General features: G+C 47.6%; 1 protein-coding gene across 2 annotated transcripts in view; it reads right to left on the bottom strand.

The window, feature by feature from the left end:
- The window catches only part of LOC116951086 (glutamate receptor ionotropic, delta-1-like), a 292747-nt gene that overhangs the window by 107286 nt on the left and 160987 nt on the right, over positions 1–24474 (bottom strand). For both annotated transcript variants that reach the window (XM_076073276.1, XM_032969471.2), the window contains one exon: positions 3146–3523. In XM_076073276.1, coding sequence (XP_075929391.1) covers positions 3146–3512 — 367 coding nt within the window. In that variant the 5' untranslated portion in view covers positions 3513–3523. The remainder of the gene's footprint in view (positions 1–3145; positions 3524–24474) is intronic.

The following is a 24474-nucleotide window of genomic DNA, read 5'->3' as shown; positions in this document are numbered from 1 at the left end:
GTTGTTTTTCTTCAGAATTCAGTTCCTTAAGAAACTTTCACCACGTCGAGTGACATTTTGGATTGAATCAGTCCTATACTCTCCCCACCCACCCCTCCCTGCTCCTCCCCCCCTTATCAATCTGCATGGTGAAGTACAGTCAAACTACCCCCATGACTGATACAGTGTGCGAAGGCCTAGATCCAACAGTGGATTGATGAAAGGCTTTAAGTTTACGATGATTATGATAATAGATATTTCAAATTTTATTCTGGCAACAAAACAGGTGTTAAGATGTTAAAACACCAAACTGAAACCTTTCACAAGAAATAATGTCTGCAATAACCACAATGCTTGTGGTCAGAATGCAAACAAAAAACAGACCAGAGATAGGTTATTTTCTTTTAACCTATCCACATAATCTACATCATGGGACCTCCTTTGCCAGTATAAAACTATGAATAGGTTTTCCCCTTTTTTCAGAGGACGCCTTTTGGCGTCTTCTGGTCTAGCACGGTTTGAGACGAGGCTCAAAAGAAAGCTGTCTCTGATGTGGACCAATCAGTTTCAAAGACAATGCATATATTATCATAGTATGTTTTTTGTTTGCATTTTGACTGTAGGTATTGTGGATAATGCAAAACATGAATCCTTGTAAAAAGGTTTCAGTTTTGTTGCCAGAAAAAAGGGGAAAAAACCCTATTATTACATTTTGGTACTGGCAAAGGAGGTCTCATGATGTAGATGCTCACCCCGAGCCCTCATTACTTTGATAGTGCATTGTCTTTGAGCTGTACGCCTTTTGGCGTCCTCTGGGCGAGCACCAATTGGGTCGAGGCTCAAAAGAAAGCCGTCCCTTGGTGTGGACCAATAAGTTTCAAGGACAATGCATATATTATCATAGTATGTTTTTTGTTTGCATTTTGACTGCAGGTATTGTGGTTAATGCAAACATGAATCCTCGTAAAAAAGTTTCAGTTTTGTTGCCAGAAAAAAGGGGGAACACCCTATTATGACATTGGATATTAGGCGTTCTCTGTATATATTACATGCATATAATATATATCTATATGTATCTTCTCAGAACTTCTGAATTGCGAGCGTGTTTAAATGTAAATGAACTCGGCGTGGTTGGGGATTGCCTTCGTCAATTGCTCGTTGGCCCGTCTACAGAGTGGTCCAATTCTGTCAGCTGGCTTGCTTGAATACCCGATAATACAGGGTGCTTTAATAAAATGGTTTTAACACTTCTGAAAATTTGCAACGACACCACGAAAAATGTGCTGCCAACGTGCTCTGGAGACCACCTGGATGAAGATTCCAGGCACGCGTTGACAATGTTGGCGAACAAGCGGAGACTCTTTGACTTTTTGAAGCGATTAACATTACAGTGGTACCTCGGAGATCGAACGCCCCAGTACTCGAACAATTCGGCGATGGAACAAAATTTTCGACCATTTTTTGCCCCGGACATCGAACAAAAATTCGGAAGTCGTACAACTGGAAAGAACCTGTTTGGGCCGAGACGCGTAGCCAGGGCGACCGAGACAAAGGCGAATGACCCAGTTCACGCGTAGCTCTCTTGTCCTTTATCACTGTAAAGTTCCTGCCCCCCAATACGACTCCTCACATCCAGCCCATGGACCAACAGGTAATTTCCAACTTAAAAAAAAAAACTCTACACGAAAGGCCTTTTTCAAAGGTGGCAAAATGGGCTGAGTTACACAATTTTGTAGAGAAATATCATCCAGATAAGGCAGTAGCCAGCAGAGCAGGCGATTTATATAATGCTAATGCATTGAGTAATTTCAGAAACATCTTAAAACGGAGGCAAAAACAATCCTCTCGATCAGTTTTTAGTAAAAAGGCCCTCAAGTGAATCGCAGTTAGTGCTCGACAAAAGGCAAATAAAAGAAATAACCCCAGAAGGGCAGTTACCCAACGGGTTTATGGAGGGGGACTCCCCTTCCAAGCAACACTGACACCTCCTCCTCCTCACCACCTTCCACTCAAGCCATCCACTCTCCTTACTACAGGTAAAGTGAAGTTCAATGTTCATTTATTCTATTAATTATAACTGTGTTTCTCGTTTCTTGTATGATTTTATGTACTGCACTGTATTTTAAATTTGTAAACTTTGTGTAAAAATGGCCCATAATAGGAGCATCCTTGGGTGGGGAATCAATTAATGCTATTTCCATTCATTCTTATGTGGAAAATTGATTCGGTGTTCGAAAAATTCGGTGTTCGAACACGGTTTTGGAACGAATTAAGTTCGATCTCCGAGGTACCACTGTACATTTGTTATCATGTTACAGTGTAAATTTTGATTTAAAGCTTTCGTGACTGCAGGGATTCATATTCTTGGCTCTTTCGGTAAAGTCACGTGCCTTTACCGAAAGAACCAAGAATATGTTCCGTTATTTTCCATTGTACTTTTTTTGCACATTACCACCTGACAGGCAGCGTTGCAGCTACTTCACATCTCACATATACAACCCGAATAGATCTTCTGACAAGACCGCAACATGACCTCGAATAAAACACCCATCATGAGCTCCATCAGACTGATAGACCTCCCGACAGACCTTAAAGACCCTTTCATGGACAGCAACAAACTCCTTCATGGGCCTCCCAATAGATCGCCTTCATGGACCCGCCAAGTTCCCCATAATGAACCCCTCCAATGGATCTCCTGACAGTCCTCTTCGTGGACAAGTGATAAACAAATGACAAGAGACTGAATGTAACGTCTCGACTGGGAAACAACGATAGGTGCAAGAAGCCGGGGAAGACGACAAATGAAAGTACGTAAGCAGTTTGAACAAATTTTGGAGCGTCGAACGGAACACTCCCGATTAATATCGTGGAAAGGACACACTGTGAGATCTGTTGACAGGGTCCCTGTCAACAGATCTCTCAGGGTCCCTGTCAACAGATCTCTCAGGGTCCCTGTCGACAGATCTCTCAGGGTCCCTGTCAAGAGACCTGTGAAAAGAACTTTGCAGCTCATCGGATTCCTCCAGCGTAAACAAATATTCTGATTCTGACTTCCCCGCGATTGACTCGACAGGGTTCCCTCTTGGACTTTGCGCCCGCCCAGCCAAGCCGGTCAGGCCACCCGTGCCCATCCGCCCAGCCCGCCCGCGGCCCCGCGGCCACGTACCGTATCCAGCCTGGTAGAAGAGGATGAACTTGCGCCAGGCGAAGTCGGCGAGCACGCGCGTCAGCACGTGGCCAAGCACAGCGGGCGGTCGCGCGGTCAGCGTGTAGCCCTGCGGCTCCTCCACGCCCGGCGCCCCGGGGTCGCTCGTCGTCTGCGGCGGCAGCGGCGGGGGGTGCGGGGGCAGCTCGCAGCCGCTGCGGGGAGAGCCCCCCGTGCCGGCCGCCCCCCCTGCCGACGAGGGGGAGGCCGCGGGGCCCCCCCGCTCCACGAAGAGGTGCGGGATGTGCATGGCGTCGCTCAGCGACTGCAGCGAGGAGGCCGTGGCGCAGCCCGTGGAGCTCACGAGCGCCAGGATGCCCTGCTCCATCAGCTCGCACGCTGGGGGGGGGGGGGGGGGGGGGGCGGGGAGGGGGGAGGCACGTGGGGTGTGAGGGGGCGCCACGTGGGGGGTGAGAGGGGGAGGTACGAGAGGAGGAGGGGAGAGGTTCGACTGCGAGCAACTTCAAGCGACAATGCATCATCGTATCTCATCTCAATCGTCTCAGTGAAGCGCTCCAGCCCAGCCAAGGGGACCCCCCCCCCCCCCGTGGCAGCTGTCGCTGTGTGGCACGACATGTCCGCAACCTGCTCAGTGGGCCTTCGTCTGCCACCAGGGAGAGACGTTGCCATGTTTTTTTGTTTTATTTGCAATTAACTTAATAAAATTTGTCAAATCTGGACCATGACACTGTCACGCATGGCATCCTTATTTTCGAATAACGGGACTGGGTCTTTAACATCTACTGTGAAGCGGATCGTGCATATTTGTGGTTCATACACCCGCAGTGACATCAGAAGATGCTTATTAAGAAAAATAAATTCAAGATATGAAGGCATAGTGGTGGATAGATTATTAACCATCTCGGATTTTATGGTAAACTAAGTAAATTGTAAACAACCGATGACAATGAACCTGCAGGAAATAATAGAATAACGTAATAAATGAAGGCTGCTAAGCCGACAGTCGTAATTGGGCTTTAGCGATGCTTTCATACATCGATTAAAATGGATTCTTAGCTAATGACGCGTCTGTTGAATCGTGCACGTAGGTCCAAATGAACCACAATTCACGCTAAATGTGCACAAAACGATGTCCTGGCGTTACATTAACGCTAAGTGGGGTGAATAAAGTTCTGCAAGGTAGGAGAGGAAAAAATGGGAGAAAAACATGAGATTGTAAAAATGAGAACAAAATATATACATTTGTCAATCGTATTGTGATCCCTGAATTGTGCGAACATCGATTTGCTGGAGGGGGAAGTTGGGGGGTGGTGTGTGGGTGGGTGTGTGGGTGTGTGGGTGGGTGGGTGGGTATGTGGTTGGGTGTGTGGATGGGTGTGTGGGTGGGTGTGTGGGCCGTGGTTTAGTGGTAATGTATTGAAGGTGGAGGGGTTACCAGCCCCTTGCACCCGTCCAGAGCCCCAATTTAGCCACTGTGGTGGTCACAGACGCCATGAGGGGAGAAGCCAATCGGAATTGGCCCTCCCCGCCACAGCACTGTCCACCACAACGTTGCCCCTCTGGCACCGCGAGGAGGTAGGGGGTTGTTTTGCCAGTCGTCTCAGTCAGTCAACCTGTGGAACCTGGGTCTGCCCCGTGACCTCCTGCCAGCGGGCGTTCGACACTTCACGTGGCCTCAAGGTGCACATGGGCTGGCACAAGCGTCGTGGTGACATCACCGCCACTTGGTGGCGAATGGCGGTTGTTGTTGTTGTTGTGCGTGTGGGTGGGTGTGGATGTGTGGTATGGGGAGCGGTAGTGTAGCGGTAAGCGCGCTGCGCTACGAACCTGGCGACCTGGCTTCGATTCCCCCTCACGGCCAACAACACCAGTGACGATTATCTAAACTGGCCCTGGGCCTCCCCAAGTCGACTCAGCCTCAAATGAGTACCTGGTGCGATGTGTAAACATCGCCGCTGGAAAGACAAAGGCAGCCGGGCGTGGTGTTGGCCACCCACCCCCTTGTGTGCCGTGCCGGCCTTAATAGGTGCTCGCTAACAGCACTTGCCCCTACAGTATGTTAAGGCTATACGGGGGATGTTGGGTGTGTGGGTGGGTGTGTGGGTGTGTGTGTGGGTGTGTGGGGGAATATTTTTAATTCCTGGTGGACAAACAGACAAACAGGCCAACGAAGGCGTGCGAAGATGGTTGGGACCGAGGCTTTAGTTTCTTGCAAAATTATTTTCCAGGTCGCTGGTAGACTGTAATAGGTGGCATCTGCCTCAGTTTCAGTTTATTTTGATGTGCCCTGTGAGCTCAGGAGCTCTTAAGTCGGGTTTCATAAACAAAACAACACGCCGTGTCCGTGACAGACATAACACAGAGAAAAATAAATGAACGATGCAAATGAGTAAATAAAATACACGTAAGAAATATTATAAGGTTAAATGTAAAATTTATCTTTTAAACGTTTTAGCCAATTAAGGAAGAAGAAAAAAAGTTAAAGATTAGGCATAAAAAGTGCCAGTGGAAAAGCACACCGTTTCCAAAGAAACACTACATTTAAATCTCCAAAAATAAAATACAAGTGCGCCATCAATCAACAACAACGACATTGCACCGAACACGGATGTATGTATAGAGGCAGAGTTTACAGTGGATGCGGTGTGACGGGTGCAAAAATATCTCGGAGGTTTGCGAATACAGACAAATCCCAGCTGAAATCAAACTCCGGTCACGTGCAGATTAAAGAGGAGTAAGAGCGGGGTGGCGTGTGGTGAACCGAGGCATTAAGTTGATGGGATGGGTTTGGGAGAGGAAGAGAGTTTGAAAAAAGAAGTCGGTGATATGAACTCATCCGCTGGAGCAAATTAATAATTCTGGCGATATCTCACGTCACGGTAGTCAAAAAATATTTGAATATTTTTCAAAATAATCTACCGCGGATTAAGGGCATCCATTAAACCATGGAGAAAATTAATGGGGGGAGAGCACCTCTGTTAAAAAAAAAATTAGCGTCAGTGCTCACGGGACAAGGGATTACGTTTTCATTTGGACTTTAAAATAAATAAATGGCCAACAGGGAAGAGGCGGAGAAGAAACGGTGCTCACACATATGGACGGTTCAAATACTCCCCGCGCAAGCTGCTCAAAAGTGTGAAGAGTGCATGCGTGCATTTTTAATGAGTTCCAGCCAGCGAAATGTCATTTGAGCTTCTTTATGCTCATTGAAATATATATGTTCGTATATATATAGGGTGGCCCAAAAGTCAGGACACATCAGCTTTATGTTTACACTTTGCATTCAAACATTCTAATTGTTTATTTTATTTTAAGTTGGTATGGTGTCTATTATAATGACTAATAATGTCTATTTGTATTCTTTTTCAGATGAGATTGACAAAACTCGACCAATAACTGATGAATGTTCAAAGATGTTACATCTGTAATCTCTAAAAAAAAAGTCCTACATTAATTTCAAAATAAAATTAATGCGTGCATTAATGTTAATGGTAGTCAGTTTGAACATTCGTTTAAATAAATAAAACAACCCTATTGGATGTGTTGAGATGAATAGAATAACCCTATGCCTCCCGACTTTTGGGCTACTCCGTGTGACATGCATGCATTTTAATAGCCCCTCAAATACTGAACTCGCTCGAATCTTCCCGTGGGAAAATCAAAGCGCTGCGGCGTTTAATAAAATAAACTCACGAAAGCCGGCAGCCCTGACGGCACCCTAATGAACCAGAGGGCTCAGCGGCCAATTAAATCCCTTGTCCGAGGGGGGGGGGGGCTCTCCACGACTCGGTGAAACTCGCGGGAAATCAGTCGACGCGTGAAAGACCGGCGCTCATCATCATTATAAAAAAGCTCGACCGAAGGATATTAAACGGAAAATCAAAGACGACGATGACAGGCAAATGAAAAGGGGGGGGGGGGGGAGGATGATGAGCGAAGTGGCGTTTCTTTTCCGGTGGGCCTGCGGTGCAAAACAGCCTGGGTTGTGTGTGCGTGGGTGCGTCCGTGCGTGCGTGCGCGCGTGCGGTGCCTTCTGCTGGTGGAATTTGTATGGGCAAGGCATTGTTCGCCGCACTAAGCCTCTGCGTACAGCCCGAAGCGTTGCTACGTCGAGGTTCTGATCCAGCAGTGGATTGAGAAAAGGGCTGCACGTGAACGTGTGTAAATTCCTCATCTTAATATGCAAACAAGTGCTGAAATATTAGTCTATTTAATTATTTCTATTTCGTTGCCATATATATTTTGTAGATTTCTTTCGTTGTCTTTTCATGTTTTCAGATGTTGTGCTATTTTTATTACATTTCATGCTGATTTTTAGTCAGTTAATTTATCATGTTTTTTTACATTGCTTGTACTCTGCAAACGGATTGTTTTGACAATGTTCATTATTTTTAACGAGGACTTAGTAAACAGATTTCTGGCAACTACCAACTGTCAGATGGTTATAAAGGCAATCCACCCAATCATCTCTCTCACCATCATCAGCCATGATCAATCCACTGCCACATGAGGGCCTTCCCAAACTGCCAATGCCACCTCTTCCGAGGACCCTGCGATGTAATAATCCACCCAAGCAACCTGCACAAGGTGGAGAGCTTCTTCGGGGACATTCAATTCTTTAGCTGTCCCTCCTCCCTCGTTATTCATGACCGTTGACCATCATGCATTGCGTTGACGTGTGCTGCCCAAGCCCACTTAACCTTTCTCAAAAGTTTGAGTGACAATTCAAATGGAAAAAAAAACATATATAAACTGGGAACTTTCATTCTGCCGTGTGATGCTGTGGCACCCAGCACTTGACTTGTAACTTGATAAATCAATAAAACTCCCCACGTTTGTTATTAACACCGCCTTACAACATCAACAAAATTATATAGTAGGCTGACATTTGCGGTGATGTCCCATCTTCAGAGAAGATCAAAGCGACGGCAGAGAGATCCACTTTTAAACCGTGGGGCCTGATAAAAGTAGAAACTTTTAAGAAAGTCAACAAATGAACAATTTTGAACTGACATTTGATCAAACAACACCTTTAAAAAAGTCAAACAATCCTTTGAAAGGTTAAGTGGCCAATTTCTCACGGTTGAATATTTGCCGATTCAAATCCTAATCGGTGGGAACTCAAAGCGTCCCTGCGGAGAGACTGGGGTCCCCGCCAGAAAAATGTGGAATTTCTCTCACTCGTTCCGAGACACGGAAGGAGATGATCGTTGTCACGCTGCTCACGTGAGCACGCAGAGACACTTTCACCTTTGACTCTCATATCATGTAAACGTTATAAACAACACGCCCTTTGTTAATCCACTGCTGTACGGCTAATAATTATAATAACAGCTTGGTTCAAACTTGATTTGAAGCTTTCGTGACTGCAGGAATTACTCTTGGGTTATTTCGGTAAAGTCACGTCATTTGCCATTTGTGCATTCTGATAGCGCAGGGCTATCACGAAAGAGCTGCTTCACAGACAGCCTGCAGTCGTTTCACCGAAGGGGTCGATTTTGTCTTGTATATTAAGACTTATCACATCATACCATGGGGATGATGCGGGTTGTTTGACCACGCCGCTTCAGGACTGGTCCAGATATCACTCGTCTGCTATTGGCTGTGGCCAGGAATTGAACTTAGGTCGTAGTGTGCAAACCAATGTGCCACCTTGGTCCGCTTTCTGTTAGACACAAATATGTTATGACTGATTTGGTATTTAACACACAGTAGGCTTTCGCGACCAATATTATCCATCAGAGATTCTTGGGTTCGATCACCTAAATTTTAACGTGTCGTTAAAACCGCCACCACGCGACACAGCCAGTTAGTAAGGTTCGTCATGTAAACAAATCGTGATAATTCGTTACTAGTACAGCACACCGGTGTATTGGAGAGTAAAATTGTAAATGTTGTAGGTTTACTCTCCAACACATCGGTGTACTGAACTAGTAAAGAATTGGCATGTTTTGTTTACGTGACAAACCTCATTTAATTGGCCGTCTCAAGTGGTGGCGGGCTCATCGACACGTTTATATTTACACGATCTAACCCAAAACCTCTATTGTGGAGGATTTGGTATTGATTACATTTGTGTTTGTGTATAACTGCCAAAGAGGCACTAGCTTTTATTATATATATATTTACATGGAGCTCTGCGTTCTTGCCTGCATTTGAATCTCATACCCTGTGATACTTGGGTGGCATTTCGTTGCTCAAGCCATTGTTTCAGACGACTCGTCCATGCTTTTTCGGATGTCCTGGGAAAGACGGGAGTACCCACACTTTCCCCCACCACACATGAACCGCCGATCGACTAACTGCAGTTATTCACACTGCTGGGATGGACAGAGGTGGTGGGGGAAGAATTAAAAAACTTGCCCCGCTGTCTTCAGCTGCCACGCCAGCCAGGATATGGACTCGAACCGGTGCAACCTTTCGGAAGTCCAATTGTGCTCACCACTACAGACGCGGGAGACCGCGGTTTTATATTTGCGGCCAGGAGTGGCCATGGGTACGACACCTGACGTGGACTGTGACTGCCATGAGCAGCACAAATCATAGGATGCAAAGGACAAGTCTGGCAGCGTGACCTTGTTTGAAGAGTGCGAGAGGGGTGGCGGGGGGGGACATCCATCTGATGTTGAGTTCAGTCATGAAGAGTCTTAAGCCACCGATGGGGAATAGGTCTATAGGTCAAAATTTGATCCCACGTGTAAATTTTGTCTTTGTAAACGTGACAATCTCATCTGTAGGAGGTGAATGAGAGGGATCTCGACAGAACACCACCACCACCACCACCACAACCACCCAGCATCACGTGCCCGAACCCGAAAACAAACCCGGACAGCTGTATCGGCACACCCCACGCGTTTAACGTTCTACGTTTAACGTTAAACGTAGAACGTTAAACGTAGAACGCTCAACAGAACGAGTCACGGGACGCGACCTGCGTTGCTCACGTCGTGCATTTCTACTCTGGCGCTCACCCGCGGTGTGGAGAAGTAAAGACGGAAAAATCGCACGAACATTTCTTGATTTGACTTTCAGAACTTAGAGTTAACACACACAAGAAGTGGGAGGTAATGGGGGGGTGGGGGGGAGGTGTATGGGGGTCAGCGCCCTCCAGCCCCCACCCCCCCCACGCAACATTAGCGGGGCTAGCGGGGGGAGAGGACGGATACGGCGCTAAACCTGCCACGCATTTTCCCGTCCAGTGATTTATCTCTCGGCTCAGTCCCGATGACGCGGCAACGACTCGCAAATGACGGCCGGACCACTCTCAAGGATCGCACGAGCAAACTCCGGGGTGGGGCTGGGGGGGGGGTAGGGAATAAATCAGCCCCCGGTGTCCGTGGGCGGGTTACGTACGCCGGCAGAAAGACTAAAGTAGGGGGTGGTTGCCTTTGTGGTGGCGGGAGGGAGTGGCGAATTGGGGGGTGGCTCTGGAAAAAATATACTTCACCCATTATTCACCCGCGTCCACCCCGGGTCCACTGCCTGGTTGAGGTTTCGCCTCCTGCCGTGTGGCCGGGCGCGCTTGGGAGGGGGTGAGGGGGAGAGGGCTTGGTTGTGGATCTCGCAGAGATTTGCGAGAGACTCTTTGGGAGGCGCATACGGCCGCCGCGAGGTGACCGGGAGATGGCAGCGCAGCAAGTGTGTGTTGTGTGTGTTGGTGCATTTGGGGGGCGGCAGTGTAGCGGGTTAGCGCGATGCCCTACGAACCCGGCGAACCGGGTTCGATTCCCGCCCACGGCCAACACCAGTGATGATTATCTGAACTGGTTCCGGGCCTCCACTAGGTCGACTCAGCCTCCAATGAGTACCTGGTGCGGTGTGTAAACATCGCCACTGGGGAGACAAAGGCGGTCGGGGGTGGTGCTGGCCACCCAACCCCCTCGTGCGCCGTGCCGGCCTTCATAGGTGCTCGCTAACAGCACTTGCCCCTACAGTCTGTTAAGGCTACACGGGGGGTATTTGTCTTGGTGCATTTTGGAAGTCTGCGTGGCCTTGCCTGTGTGTGTTGCTCCTCCCGTTATGTGTGGTGGATTTCCTTCTGGTAACCCACAGTCTCCAACCTGACGCAAAAAAACAACACTGAGAAATGGAATTGGCCAAATATGGCAAATACAGGACAAGTCCCCCTGATGAAGAGGTGTGCGACTCCACGAAGCTTTTATGGACAACAATGAATGGCGTTCATCTTCTCATTCTTGCTGGGGCGAATTAGTGGCGGCTTCGGGCCGGTCCCCTGTGCATGCCGGCCACAGTCCGCTCCCTCCGTCGCGACTCCTCATTCTGTCACCAGCTCGCTCTGCCTCGCCGCTCCCGCGCAAATCCACACGGGGCATAAACACCGTGGCCCAGACCTGCCCCCACACCTCGGCAATCCTTCACAATCCCCGATTACTACGAGGAAATAAATTAAGCGGCGTTTGTTTCACAATTTGTCGTCTTCCCCCCTCCTCCCCCAGGGTTCAAGGACGCGCCCCAGTGTGTGGAGAGAATTCATGGCTCCCTCGCTGTAACCTCATTCCATTCGTTGTACTCAGGGGAGCGGAGGTAGAAAAGGTTAAGGGAGGCATCTGTGTCGGCCCGATTGGACGGCCAAAGCTGTCCATCTCCGGATCTCCCCCCCCCTCCCCCTCCCGCTGTAATCGGCGGCTGAATTATTCGCGGGTCGCCCGGCGAGCGGCGGGTGAGCGGTGACGCCCGGATAGAACCTCCCTCCACCACCGGAGCGAGGAGGCTGCGCCCGCCGCGGCGTTCGTAAGCTCACGCCGCCGCCTTTCTTGTCGTGCATGCGTGGAGTAGTTCCGGGTTACAACGGCGTCGTTCGTCGCGGTGTACACGGCGAGCCCTCGTTTAACGCGAGGAGATGCGTTCCTGAAAAAGTGCCGCGTTCAGCGGAAACAATTCCCCCCGTTAATAATTGTGACGGTGAAGTCTGGCGAGATGCGATGGACTACTACGCACACGCGGTGGGATGGCCGGACAAATTACTGTATTATTCCTACGTGATGTATCACTCCGCTCAGGCACGCCTGCTCGAGAAAGTAGTTCATCGTCGACCGCTCAAAAACCGCGTTATAACGGTGCGCGTTCCGCTTTGTGCAAAAAGTGTTTTCCCGAATGGAAGAACCACCTTATGGCTAAAACGCGTCGTGTGAACACCACGCGTTTAGCGAGGCCTTACCGTGCACTCATGAAAAGTAGTTAGGGGTGTCCATGAAGGTACCATCTGTTGTCGAACAAAATTATTACGGCGATACTGCGGTGGCCAGCGGTGCACAAGCACGAACGCCAAAATAGCTCGACACATTCGTCAATCACACCGTGGTCTCATCATACATTCTTCAATAATGAATTACAAAAAAAATTACACATTCGTACATTTTTTTTTACTAATTAAGGCCCACTGAGCCGCATAGCTCTTTCTCAGAAACGACCAGGCTATGACAAATGATAGCTCAAAGAGGCTTATCATCGTGTGGAAATGTATAGCAGCCAAACACTCTAATACCGACTCATGAAATAAAAATTGTAAGTATACAGCAGGTGATGTTTTCGGGCAATGTTTCTCCAGGCCATGGCAGCAGCAGCATCACCAGCAGCAGCAGGTTCATGGTCACCGCCAGGGGCTGGGGACAGGGGGAAGGAGCCGACCCTCACGCTCGCGGCCAAGCGCTGTGTAGGCGCTCGCCCCCGTGTCTCATCCGATCTGTTTTCGGGCATCTTCGCAGCGCCTAGAAAAAGGCCAGAGAGATGCCACTATCCTCTCGCTCTCTCTCAGCCGATTGCCCGTGCATGCCGCCAATCATTGATTTTTTTTCCTTCGAAGGCCACAGTTGTTGTTGACGAATGTGTTGAGGTTTTTTTTTTAATTCACTGCCGAAGAATTATGATGACCCGTTTGAGCTGGGTTCATTAAAAAAACGATACAAACAGGCCACGTGAAGTGTCGAAGGCTCGCTGGCAGGAGGTCACGGGTCAGTCCCAGGTGCCATGGGTTGACTGTACATACACACACGGTTGATACTCTGGTACAAAGATTTGAAAACGTAATCTTCAATCCCTCTAAACTTCTCAGCCGTGATTGTGTCCAATTCTTACGCTACGCTCCGTTGACGACCACTCGAGTCTTGTCGATTTTACAAATGTACGCAAATACACACATTAATATGTTGTCAACGTTTCAAACCGCTGTCAAGTAAAAAAAAATCTATATTTTACATAAAATAGCAATCATATATTTTAGCAACCGTCAATCCACTCGTGGATGAAAGCATTTCCATGCTATGCCGGTCATGGTTTTTTGTTTTACCCCATACATCACCACGCTGATCAGTGCGAATTGGTGAAGTGGGGCACAGTAGGACCGGCTCCGGTACTTATCACTCTCTCGCTCGCCACTGATGTGAGCCGTGGCCAGGAATCGAACTTGGATCGGTGGGATAGATAATCTCAGCACGCTTACCGCAAAACCACCCCTCGACGATACACGATAGTATACGATACATGTAAGGGAATTTGCCCTTTAGCAATGTGTAACTTGTTTAGTAATAGGTTTTTACCCTTTTATCTGGCACAAAAACTGACACCTTTATACAAGGGATCATGTTTGCAATAACCACAACACAAGTAGTCAAAATGCAAACAAAAAAGACAACTCTGATAATAATATGCACTGTCCTTGAAATTGATTGGTCCACACCCGAGACGGCTTTTCTTAGAGCCCAGTCTCCACTGGTGTTGGACCAGAAGACGCCAAAATGTGCATATTATCAGAGTTGTCTTTTTTGTTTGCATTTTGACTACTTGTGTTGTGGTTATTGCAAGCATGATCCCTTGTATAAAGGTGTCAGTTTTTGTGCCAGATAAAAGGGTAAAAACCTATTACTATATCTTGTTACTGGCAAATGAGGTCTCATAATGTAACTTGTTTATTTCATTCATATGCGCACGCCCACCCATGCTGTGTCAAAATTGTGCTGCCTCGGGCATTGGAATAATTTTCTTTTCGGTATGGGTTTAAGCGAGCAGATTATGACTTCATCACACTTAAAGGTGGCAACCGTTGTTTTGCAGATCATACATCCTTGAGTACGTCTAACAAAAAATATGCTTTTAACAAGTGGCAGACTTTGCCATCATCAATTCAAATCTAACTACTTTGGACAATTCAGTGTGAATTGGCTGAGTCTCACGTAAGCTGCCAACCAAATAGGCAATTGAAGGCACGTTAAAAAGGGCTAACCAATTTTTCACTTAATCTGATTCCAAGCGGTTAGAGAAAAAGTTGACGGATGAGCCGAATCGAAGGAGATAGCGCTCGGTAATTGAACAATGAGGTGAATTTACTTCAGTGCGGTCAACTAATCCCCACAACCAACACGGCGTGGGGGGAGCTTTCATCCAGCAGTGGATCGACAGACAAAATATGTTGTGTTATTATGATGATAATTAATACAGCAGTTCGTCGATGTTACAGGCCCCTTGTGAGTAGTTTTGGAGTTTGGCATTGTGAGCTTGGATGCTTCCGTGGCGCAATAGTTCGCACGTTCGATTTGCAAATCCAAATTCTGACTCCAGGCACGGCAGATGAAATAATGTCTGGGTTTCTTCCATCCGCGTGTAGTGGCATTTGTGTAGAGTGTGCGTGGGTAAGTGGTGGCGCAGTGGTTAGCGCACTGTGCTACGGAGTTCTATTCCCGCTCACGGCCAACACCGGTCATGGTAATCTGAATTGGTCCCGGGCCTTCCCTAGGTCGTCTCAGCCTCAAATGAGTACCTGGTGCAGTGTGTAAACATTGCCCCAGGAGAGACAAAGGCGGCCAGGCGTGGTGCTGGCCACCCACCCCCCTCGCATGCTGTGCCGGCCTTCATCAGTTGCTCGCTAACAGCACTTGCCCCAAAAAGTCTGTGGCGGCTACATGGGAGATCTTTATCTTGTAAAGTGTGGGTCCTCCGGCATTTTCAAGACGTCTTGCTAGTGTGGAAGAGTAGGCCAAAACACCGTCTGAAGGGGCTCTTTAGAGCTCCCTCGAGTGGAGGCTCTCCGCCAGCAGTGCCATGAGCAGGCATTTGCAGGGCTGCACTTTTACCGTACGTCTATTTTTATTACTTCAGTAAGTTATCGGCCTAAATACCACACTTTGTTGTCTTACGTTTCTCGATGCGAAACATTCGCAAAGTGACATTCAATCATCATTATCGTTTGCGCGTCTGTGTTCCCCAATATAAAAAACAAACCTTTCAGCAATTTCAACATCCATCAGAGTCACGATCCATGACACACGAAGCTTTTAATTGTTCGTAATAAGCCGTGGACATTTTTTAGTCGTTTTTTTTTTTCAATTACGTGGCCACTGCCATTCCCGTCGTCTATCCAAGGAAATGATTTCAATTTCAGCTCCCAAAAAATTAATTATCGAGCAGATTTTGGCTTAAATATTATTATTTTACTTTCATTGAAGCCTCATTGGCCCAGGAAGGCACGCACGCATCTCGTAAAGAGAAGTTTTAGTCGTCCACCGCGAGGCAGGTCTCTTCTTTTTCTACTTGCTTGGCCTTTCGAACCATGTGGGGAAAAAAATTATTTGAATTATGCTCACTCAAGAAAGCCTTAATTATTCTCAAGACTGATTCAATATTGTTTTAAAGGAAGGTTCCAACCTGGTCAGGAGTCTTATCCACCGCTCTGGGGACTATGATCGGTTGATGAGTTCACCAAAGCGCATCGTCTAAATTATTTCTTCCTAACTGTTCAGCCATTTCCTTTGACCATTCTCCCCTTCTTCTCCACCCCTGCTCCCTCCACTATATTTTTAAAGTTACCCTCTCCCCCCCCTTCCCCTCTCCCCTGTCTGTCAACTCAGGTGCACAGCGTTCGGGGCCTGCGGCTCACGGAGTGTCTGTTGCCCCATCCCTGCGTTGCGGGTTATTCCTCTGTACTGGGCTCCTATTCAAATATACATTTTTTTTTTTTAAGAAAGGTCCGAACACATTTTCGCAGTAGGGGGGGAGAGGGGGGGAGAGGGGGTGAGGGCGATGCTGCTATGCGTAAACCCAGTTTCGTTATTTGCAGGTATATTTTGTTTTAGCATCGGGATGTTAGGCCAATACCAGGTACGTTGTAAGTGTGTACTTTTTTTTCCAGCTATGGGACGAAAGCGAAAAAACACCACAAGGAAACCCGTGCAGAACAGGGCGAGCACATAGCAACTCCACACAGAAGGGATGCCCGATGTTGGCAAATCGAACCCAGGACATTCGCACTGTGAGGCGCGAGCGTTCCCGCTGGGCCACGCTGCCGCCCTATACACGGGCATGGCAGTCTCCCTCCACTGCCCTCTACACTTCTCTCAGTCCACTTGTTGCCGATCAAAACTGACAGCTTTCCATCCCATCCGACGTTAGTGTTATTAAACTCCTTGCCTTCGCCGTTCTACCAACGCAGCAATGCACGACGGCAAGACCTCACCGATGGTTACTTAACTCGCAGGTGGGGGGTTTTTTTTGTGTTTGTTCGTTAATGTTGCGGACACGTTATAACGCCGAATCGAAGCTCAAACTCGCGAAACTATTTACCCGCCACTCACGTTATAGCCGTGACCGAGAATACAAAAACTCGGGTGGGCAGACTCAGAGCGCACCACCAAAGCGCGGCTCCGCCGTTCCTCTCACGCGAAGGCACTGTCGCACGGGTCGAATTGCCGCGGTGGCACCGATGCGCACGGCACAAGACGATGCTGCAAAAATTGTGGGCGGTTAGTTTTTTTTTGAAACCGCTGTTCGCAGGTGCAACGCATTTATTGTCGACACAAATGAGGATCGAGGAATGGCAAATGTGATTCTCGCAACCCCCTATTCTCGAGCACTTCATAAGGCCACGTAATATGGGCAGCGGAAATATTGAAGTGCGTGCAGTTTTCCTAATTCGCATATCAGGCTTTAACGAAGTAGACCGCGAGTCACTTGCAATTAGTTTTATTGCAATTATTCGTGGGGGCGCACGAGTCAAGATTCCAAATCACCGAACATAAATAGCAATGTTTCGAGCTTAGGGCAGCCTCTGTTTCGAATTATACAAATCAGACAGCGCCGGATCGCATGCGATCGTCAGCCATCGCCAATCCGCTGCTGGATTAAGGCCTCTACCCAAGACTTGGCCGTCGCCGATGATGTTGCGACGCAACAATCCATCCAGCGCCGGCACACGTGCCGATATCAAGCTCTACACCTCTCTGTCGCGGGCAGCGCATCTCTTAATCATCGTCCGCCGTTGCCTATCTGCTGCTGGATGAAGGCTTCCCCCCCGTGGCGCTGCCTTCCTTTGTCAAATGTGGCACTGCCCAGACGTGGAAGAGAAGCTTCGCAGCATGTTTAGGCCCGAGTTAGCAACATTGCACGGGGGAGCAGCCACTTCACCTGCCTGCACCTTCCACCGCGGTGAAGTATGGTCAAAAATCTCTCATGAACGATATGCCTAAACTTGTGTTCTGAATGTACGCATGTGGAACTTCTTTCGCACCGTACGTTGCCAACCGCGTTAATCGGAGGTGCGGGGGGAGGACAACAAACTAAACACAAAACGCAGTTTTAAAATTTAATGAGTATTCAATTTCGATTATTTGAAAGTGCATTGCTCCAGTGGCCTTGCTAACATCGGAAGGAAGAGCGTTCCAGACAGTCGCAGCAGCGTATCCGAAAGCGTGCCATGCGGTGACCGTCTTTGTTTGATAGCCGGCCAAAAGCTTCTGCCAAGATAACTGGAGTTCGCGTGATGGTTTAAAATCATCACCATCATCAGCAGCCATAATCAATCCACTGCTAAGGGCCTCCCCTATGCGATCAGTTATCTCTCGCAATCCTGCAATGTAGCAATCCACCTAACAGAGGCAGCCATCGGGTGGGTGTGCATTCCCTTTATTGACAGCGGAGATATCTGAATAGACACCACGATGCCCTCTGGGGCACGCGTGAACATGGCCTCGGCAAGATTAGGCAGAACGACAACATTGCACTCGCTACCGTCTCGCCGGACAAAGCTCACCTCCGGGAAGACATTCCAGATGCAGTGTGAATTTACATGCAGCGTTTGTGGCGGTTAATCCTCAGCAAATTTGGTTTAAAAATGAATTACATTAGCACGTTAATTAGCAAAGACGAGCAACATCAACAAATGACTCAGCTGCGTGTCTGATATGCTTCTAAGATTGGGAATTGTAGTTTTCGTAGGAGAAAGTTTACCTCGATTCTGTGCCTTTTTATCCGAGTCGGCGTCGTTGCGGAGAGATTTGAAGATGCCAACTGTGGAGTTTCTGTAATCCCAACACCCGGGTACACCGAGAGTGTGAGTGCAGGCATTGCTGCACCGGTTATTGAGGTGCAACGCTTTCAATGCGCTCGATTGCCTAGAGGTGCCGTCGGGGAATGTTTTTTTGTTTTACTTCCCGCAGCCTCCGCCCCGATGCCTTGGGCAAGAGGTGGGCCCCACACGGGCCGAGCCCCGATGCCTTGGGCAAGAGGTGGGCCTCACGGGCAGAGCCCCGATGCCTCTGCTCGTCGGGCCCTGACAAGGGGCCGGGAACTAGACGGGCAACAAATGTCGCAGCATTTCCTTTCCCGACAGCAGCGGCGTGGGGTGAGAGAGCAAGGAGACTGTGAGAAATGAGAGAGATGAGAGAGAGAGAGAGAGCGAGATATGTTGACATTAAAATGTGATATTCTTTGGGTCTTTCGTTAAAGTCACGTAGATGGGTTCAAAGAAAATAACAAAACTACGACTTTTCGATTGGTAAATTACGTAGGTAGATATTTTCTTTGAACCTATCTACGTGACTTTACCGAAAGACCCAAATAATATGAATTCCTGCAGTCACGAAAGCTTTAAGTCAAGATTAAAATGTGGCTTAAAGAGAAAATGTTAAAATTGGCTGTCTGTACAGGTAACGTAGTGGAAGTTAACGGAGTGGTGGCTAAATGAAAAGGAAAGTTTACAATTTGCCGAGTCTACTTTGGGGGCTAATGAGCAATGGGTTTTGTTTTTGTGACAACGAGTCGAGCTTCTTGCTGCCACGTGTAGTTGTGGATAAATCGTGATCTGCACGCGAGCTCACGCTGTAAGAAGTGCAATTCGGGGGGGGGGGGGGGGGAGTCGTTTAGCTGAAATAATTAAAGAAAATCAAGTCGGGCTATTTGGCTCATTAAAATCAGAATAGGAAGGAAAACGTCGAAGGATAAAAAAGAGGTGAAATTTAATGACATTTCTTGGACTGTGCAAAGGAGAAGAGACAGAGGGGGTGGGAGGTGGGGATATAAATGAATCTCTCCTCTCCCTGCTCATCTCAAGGACCCTGCGCCCTTCTCCATCAATCCTAGAAGTATTAGCGACAGAACACCAATTTTCCCGGCTAATAATGTATGAATTCTGAGCGATGTAAATAAATAAGGACGTCCAATGGCGGGATCCGACCGTAAACACGGATTTGCAGTTTCTTGAGGGCAACGCGTATAATGTCGATTTAAATATTATTTGAGTCTTTCGGTAAAGTCAAGATGCAATCAAAACGTCGTAGTTTTTTGTTATTTTCTTTGAACCTATCTACGTGACTTTACCGAAAGACGCAAAGAATATGAATTCCTGCAGTCACGAAAGCTTTAAGTCGATTTAAATGTTATTTTTTTATGTGCGCGCATGTTTAAAAGCACGCACACGTGAATGAAAATTAACGAGTCAATATGTATGATTTTACATTATTGTAATTATATTATTTTCTGGTGTGATTTAATAGTGGCAATTCTGATAAAAGCAATGGCTCAAAATAATAATGTATATATTTTGTATAAATAGACATTCTCCATAATCAAATAATGAATGCAATGTTCAATATATTCGGTCATTTATTTTTGTTCACTAACAGAACATTTAGCTGCACCTCTTTCGAGTAAGTTTAACAATTTTTCAATCTCAAATTTAGCCCAGGATTTAGCGGAAGACAATTAATTAATTTCTGTCGCATTCCAGATATCCCTAATCGGGTAAACAAAAAAAAGAAACCACAGTCCAGACACCGTGACTCACTTTTGTGCACCTCGCAAGCCGCCTTTTTGTTGCCTCGGGCATTAAGCACGGAGCTTGCAAGGAGCCACAATTCGTCACTGATCTCGACAAGGAGCATAAACCATCACACCTCCGGTCATCCTCGCAGCGGCGGTTTCTGGCTAACCACCCAGCAAAGACGGCCACTGCATCACGCGCTTTCGGATATGCTTCTGCGGCCGTCTGGAACGCTCTTCCGACATTAGAAAGCCACTGGAGCTATGCACTTTGAAACAAAAATTTTAAACTAATTTAGTTAGAACCGCTTTTTGTATTTGGTTTGTCGTCATTCCCCCGCACCTCCGATTAGCACGTTTGGCTACGCATGGTGCGAAAGAAGTTAAACGTACATACGAGGACAATATCCGTGTGAATACAGTGCCACACAGCCTGTCAAATTTCAAACCCCGTGTCTCAGCAACGAAATGAGCACAGCTCTCAGAACCGTATGTAAACAAACTAGGACGGTCACATCCCAAGCCACATGGCAAATGCGTACACGATAAATGAACGTAACCCATGAGCTTAATGGTGGAAACTTCTTATTTATGCCCGGGGCGTATAGTTTTTGTTTTTAATTCCATTCAGAGTGAAAAATCCTTTGAGTGTCCCTGTACTTAAATGTGCACGTGTGAACACAGTAGAGTAACTATTTAGAGAGAACTTGAATAGAAATCTTATTTGTAAATTTTGGAAAATTAACGACCCTACCAGAAGAGAGAGAGACATGGCAATAATTCTAAGTGCATCTCTCGTTATGGAACTTTTCCCGTAATTCCTTTGACCTTCCACACGTTTTATTTACACTTTTGCCTTGATCAAACGTAAACCAGAAAAAAATACTTAATGCATTCTCATTGGTCGCTGAGCATCAGTTTTGCAGTGGGCTAATTAAGCCTCCAAACAACTGCACCCTTAAGCCGTAGACTGGTTTGTGAAGTTATTGCAATTATATTTCAGCACGGCATGGAATTTAACATCGGTAGCAGCAGCAGCCGCTATTGTCAATCCACTGCTCGATAAAGGCCTCTCAAAGCTGCTGACATCTCTCACGACCCTGCAAAATAAAAAATTCAGCCAGCACCTGCACACGGGCTGATTCATTGCTCTGTCTCCTCTCGAGACATCCTCGAGGGTACATCCCTTACCTTGCCTGCAACTCCATCCTTAAATCGTGACCACTGTACAGTATTCCCCGTCACGATGGGTCCTGCCCAAGCCCACTAGCGTCTCTTCACAGTGTGAGTGATGTCATTAACCTGCGTGTGGTTTTTGAATTCCGTATGCTCCACTTTCCAACCACGTATTGGTGTGTTAAACACGTGGGACTAATACGTTACTGCGTTCCCACACAGAGCGGTATCAGAAACGTGTCAATGCGCGCGTGTGCCCATTGACGGCAGATATTTTCAATCGGAAAGAAACGGGGAATTGGCACACAGAGGAGCTACACACGCCAACGACTGCAGCAGGTTTTTTTTTTAAACAGGGAATTCTCCAAATGCTTAAAGGATCGGTGCAAATCCACATTTACATTTCTTTTGACGGCCAGACCATTGGCATGCAATGATTAAAGCCCAACGGTCAGAACTGTACAGACCGGGATTTGAAAAGCGGGCAGCGATCGGGGGAGCACGTGGCAGAGTTGTGTGGTGGGAGGCCACGGTGAGTGTGTGAAGGGAGCCGGGGGTTGGCGCGTCCGGGGATATGTGCTCACAATCCACGAGAGTTGAGAGTTATTGAAAGTCGCGGCAAGTCCCTGTGGTCATCGCGGGCCGAGACGGCCGAGCTCCGGGTCGCATGCCGACGCCCCGTGCCACCGTCTAGGCGTGCAAATCAAGCGGCGGGTTCAGGCGATACTGCCCCGTCGGATGAATCGGCGAAAACGCGGCGTTTCAGGAAATGAGCCTGACTTGCGCAGGCGGGCTTCATTTGAACGCATTTCCACTTTCCATTTCTCAGAATATCGGGAAATAAATTCGCCACGCCACGATCCGCTTCCCCCATCAACTGGCGCGCACAGCGGTAACGCCACATTCACGGCAGTAAAGGTCAACGGTCTTGCCGGTGACAGTGGGAATGGAAAAAAGAGGATAGTTGTCGGTTGTGTTTGGTCCTGCTGGTGGTGGTGGTGGTGACTATGATGGTGGTGATGTCTACATTGATGATACCATTGACAACAATGATGCTTGGACAAGGGTTACGATGCCAGTTAAGAAATGACAATAGTCACGATGATGATTTGGCGAGGGCTATGTCGCCGATTGGATTAATAATAATCGTGAAAATTTTACGTTGACATCAGAACAAACACAACGAAACAAAGCACCGCTACACTAAATTGTATAAATGGTTACAAACGGAGCGGGTGAAAGTGCACCTGACAGAATACAAGGTAACATTGAGAAAAACACACAAACCCACATGTACCAATTGCTTGTCAGCACACACGCTGATTAGGGGGAGTAGTGGCGCAGTGATTTAGCACAATGTACTGAGCCCAACCCCCTGAGTTTGATTCCTGGCCAGCAGCCAAGATTAGTGGCCAACGACATGTGAACCGGCCCTGGGTCTCTATCCTTCAACTAAAATAATACGGTCGCTAACCAATTAATCATAACACGGTGGATAACCAACTAAAATTACGCGGTGGAAATTACACAGAAATAACATTTACTAACGTATCCAAGACCTGGGCAACATCTCTCCACCGATCTCTCTGCGCTTACTCTTTGGTTCTTTCGGTAAAGTCACGTAGGTAGAAAAATAAATAATAAATCACGACGTTTCGATCGCAACACAAGCAGTCGTCATCAGGTGGAAAGATACAGCCGTAGAACTGCTGAACAAGAAAATGGCTGCTGCGACACGAGGTTATATGGACAGGTTTGAGGTGGGCGTCACCCAAGTGTAAGTAGGCGGGGTCAGGGATGGAAATGAGTCCCGTCGCCGCACGCACGCACAGCAGGTGCGCTTGTTAAATCTGTAAAAAAAAACCCGCTGCAAGTTACGGAGCCATCGCTTTCACAATATTCACTCGCCTGTTGAGAAGAAACTTAAGAGGGCAACATGATAACTAAATGGGGTATCTATAAAAGGATCGCCCGGTACAATCGCACATTTGGACGTAACTTGCCACCACTACGGATTTAAGTTGTAGGCTAAGAATTTCTAAACTCTTCTACCACGTACCGGATGAAGATGGACAAAATTACGCAAATGTGTTTTTGTTTCCATAAAAAAAACATAATTTTTGTACAAGTGGCCATGATTATCGTTATATTTCTTAAGGGGTTAAATAGTGTCAGCTTACCAATCACATTGCGAGGGTCAAAAAAATAGTGATGATATACTGTTAAACATAATACATATAATTTAGTTTTTTAGTGGCAAGAGAATCAAGGGCCATGCCCCTAAAACTCCCGTGTGCAATTGACAAGAAAAATAAGAATACAATCGGCCCAATTATACAATCTATAAAGTTACGTCAAACGGAATACACCGCGTGTATACGGCAGATAAGGGATGGACACATGCGAGAGGACGTGCGACGAGGAGATGGAGCAGAGAAAGCAGCTCCTGCTTTCTCTGCTTGGTGTATTATTGTGTGGTGGTGGTGGTGGTGGTTTGGGGAGGCTTTCTTCCAGGTGTGGATCAACCACTGCAACTGATGGTGACCACGGCAACTGATGATGATCACGGCTACTGATGGTGACCACGGCTACAGATGATGATCACGGCTACAGATGATGATCACGGCTACTGATGGTGACCACGGCAACTGATGGTGACCACGGCAACTGATGGTGACCACGGCTACTGATGGTGACCACGGCTACTGATGGTGATCACGGCTACTGATGGTGACCACGGCTACTGATGGTGACCACGGCTACTGATGGTGACCACGGCTACTGATGATGACCACGGCTACTGATGGTGACCACGGCTACAGATGATGATCACGGCTACAGATGATGATCACGGCTACTGATGGTGACCACGGCAACTGATGGTGACCACGGCAACTGATGGTGACCACGGCTACTGATGGTGACCACGGCTACTGATGGTGACCACGGCTACAGATGATGATCACGGCTACAGATGATGATCACGGCTACTGATGGTGACCACGGCAACTGATGGTGACCACGGCAACTGATGGTGACCACGGCTACTGATGGTGACCACGGCTACAGATGATGATCACGGCTACTGATGGTGACCACGGCAACTGATG

The sequence above is a fragment of the Petromyzon marinus genome, chromosome 41 (genome assembly GCF_048934315.1).
Source record: "Petromyzon marinus isolate PM22_M1 ecotype Great Lakes invasive population chromosome 41, UKy_Petmar_22M1.pri1.0, whole genome shotgun sequence".
Taxonomy (NCBI): domain Eukaryota; kingdom Metazoa; phylum Chordata; class Hyperoartia; order Petromyzontiformes; family Petromyzontidae; genus Petromyzon; species Petromyzon marinus.
Note: the sequence above shows the minus strand (reverse complement) of the source record. Positions and strands in the feature narration are given on the sequence as shown.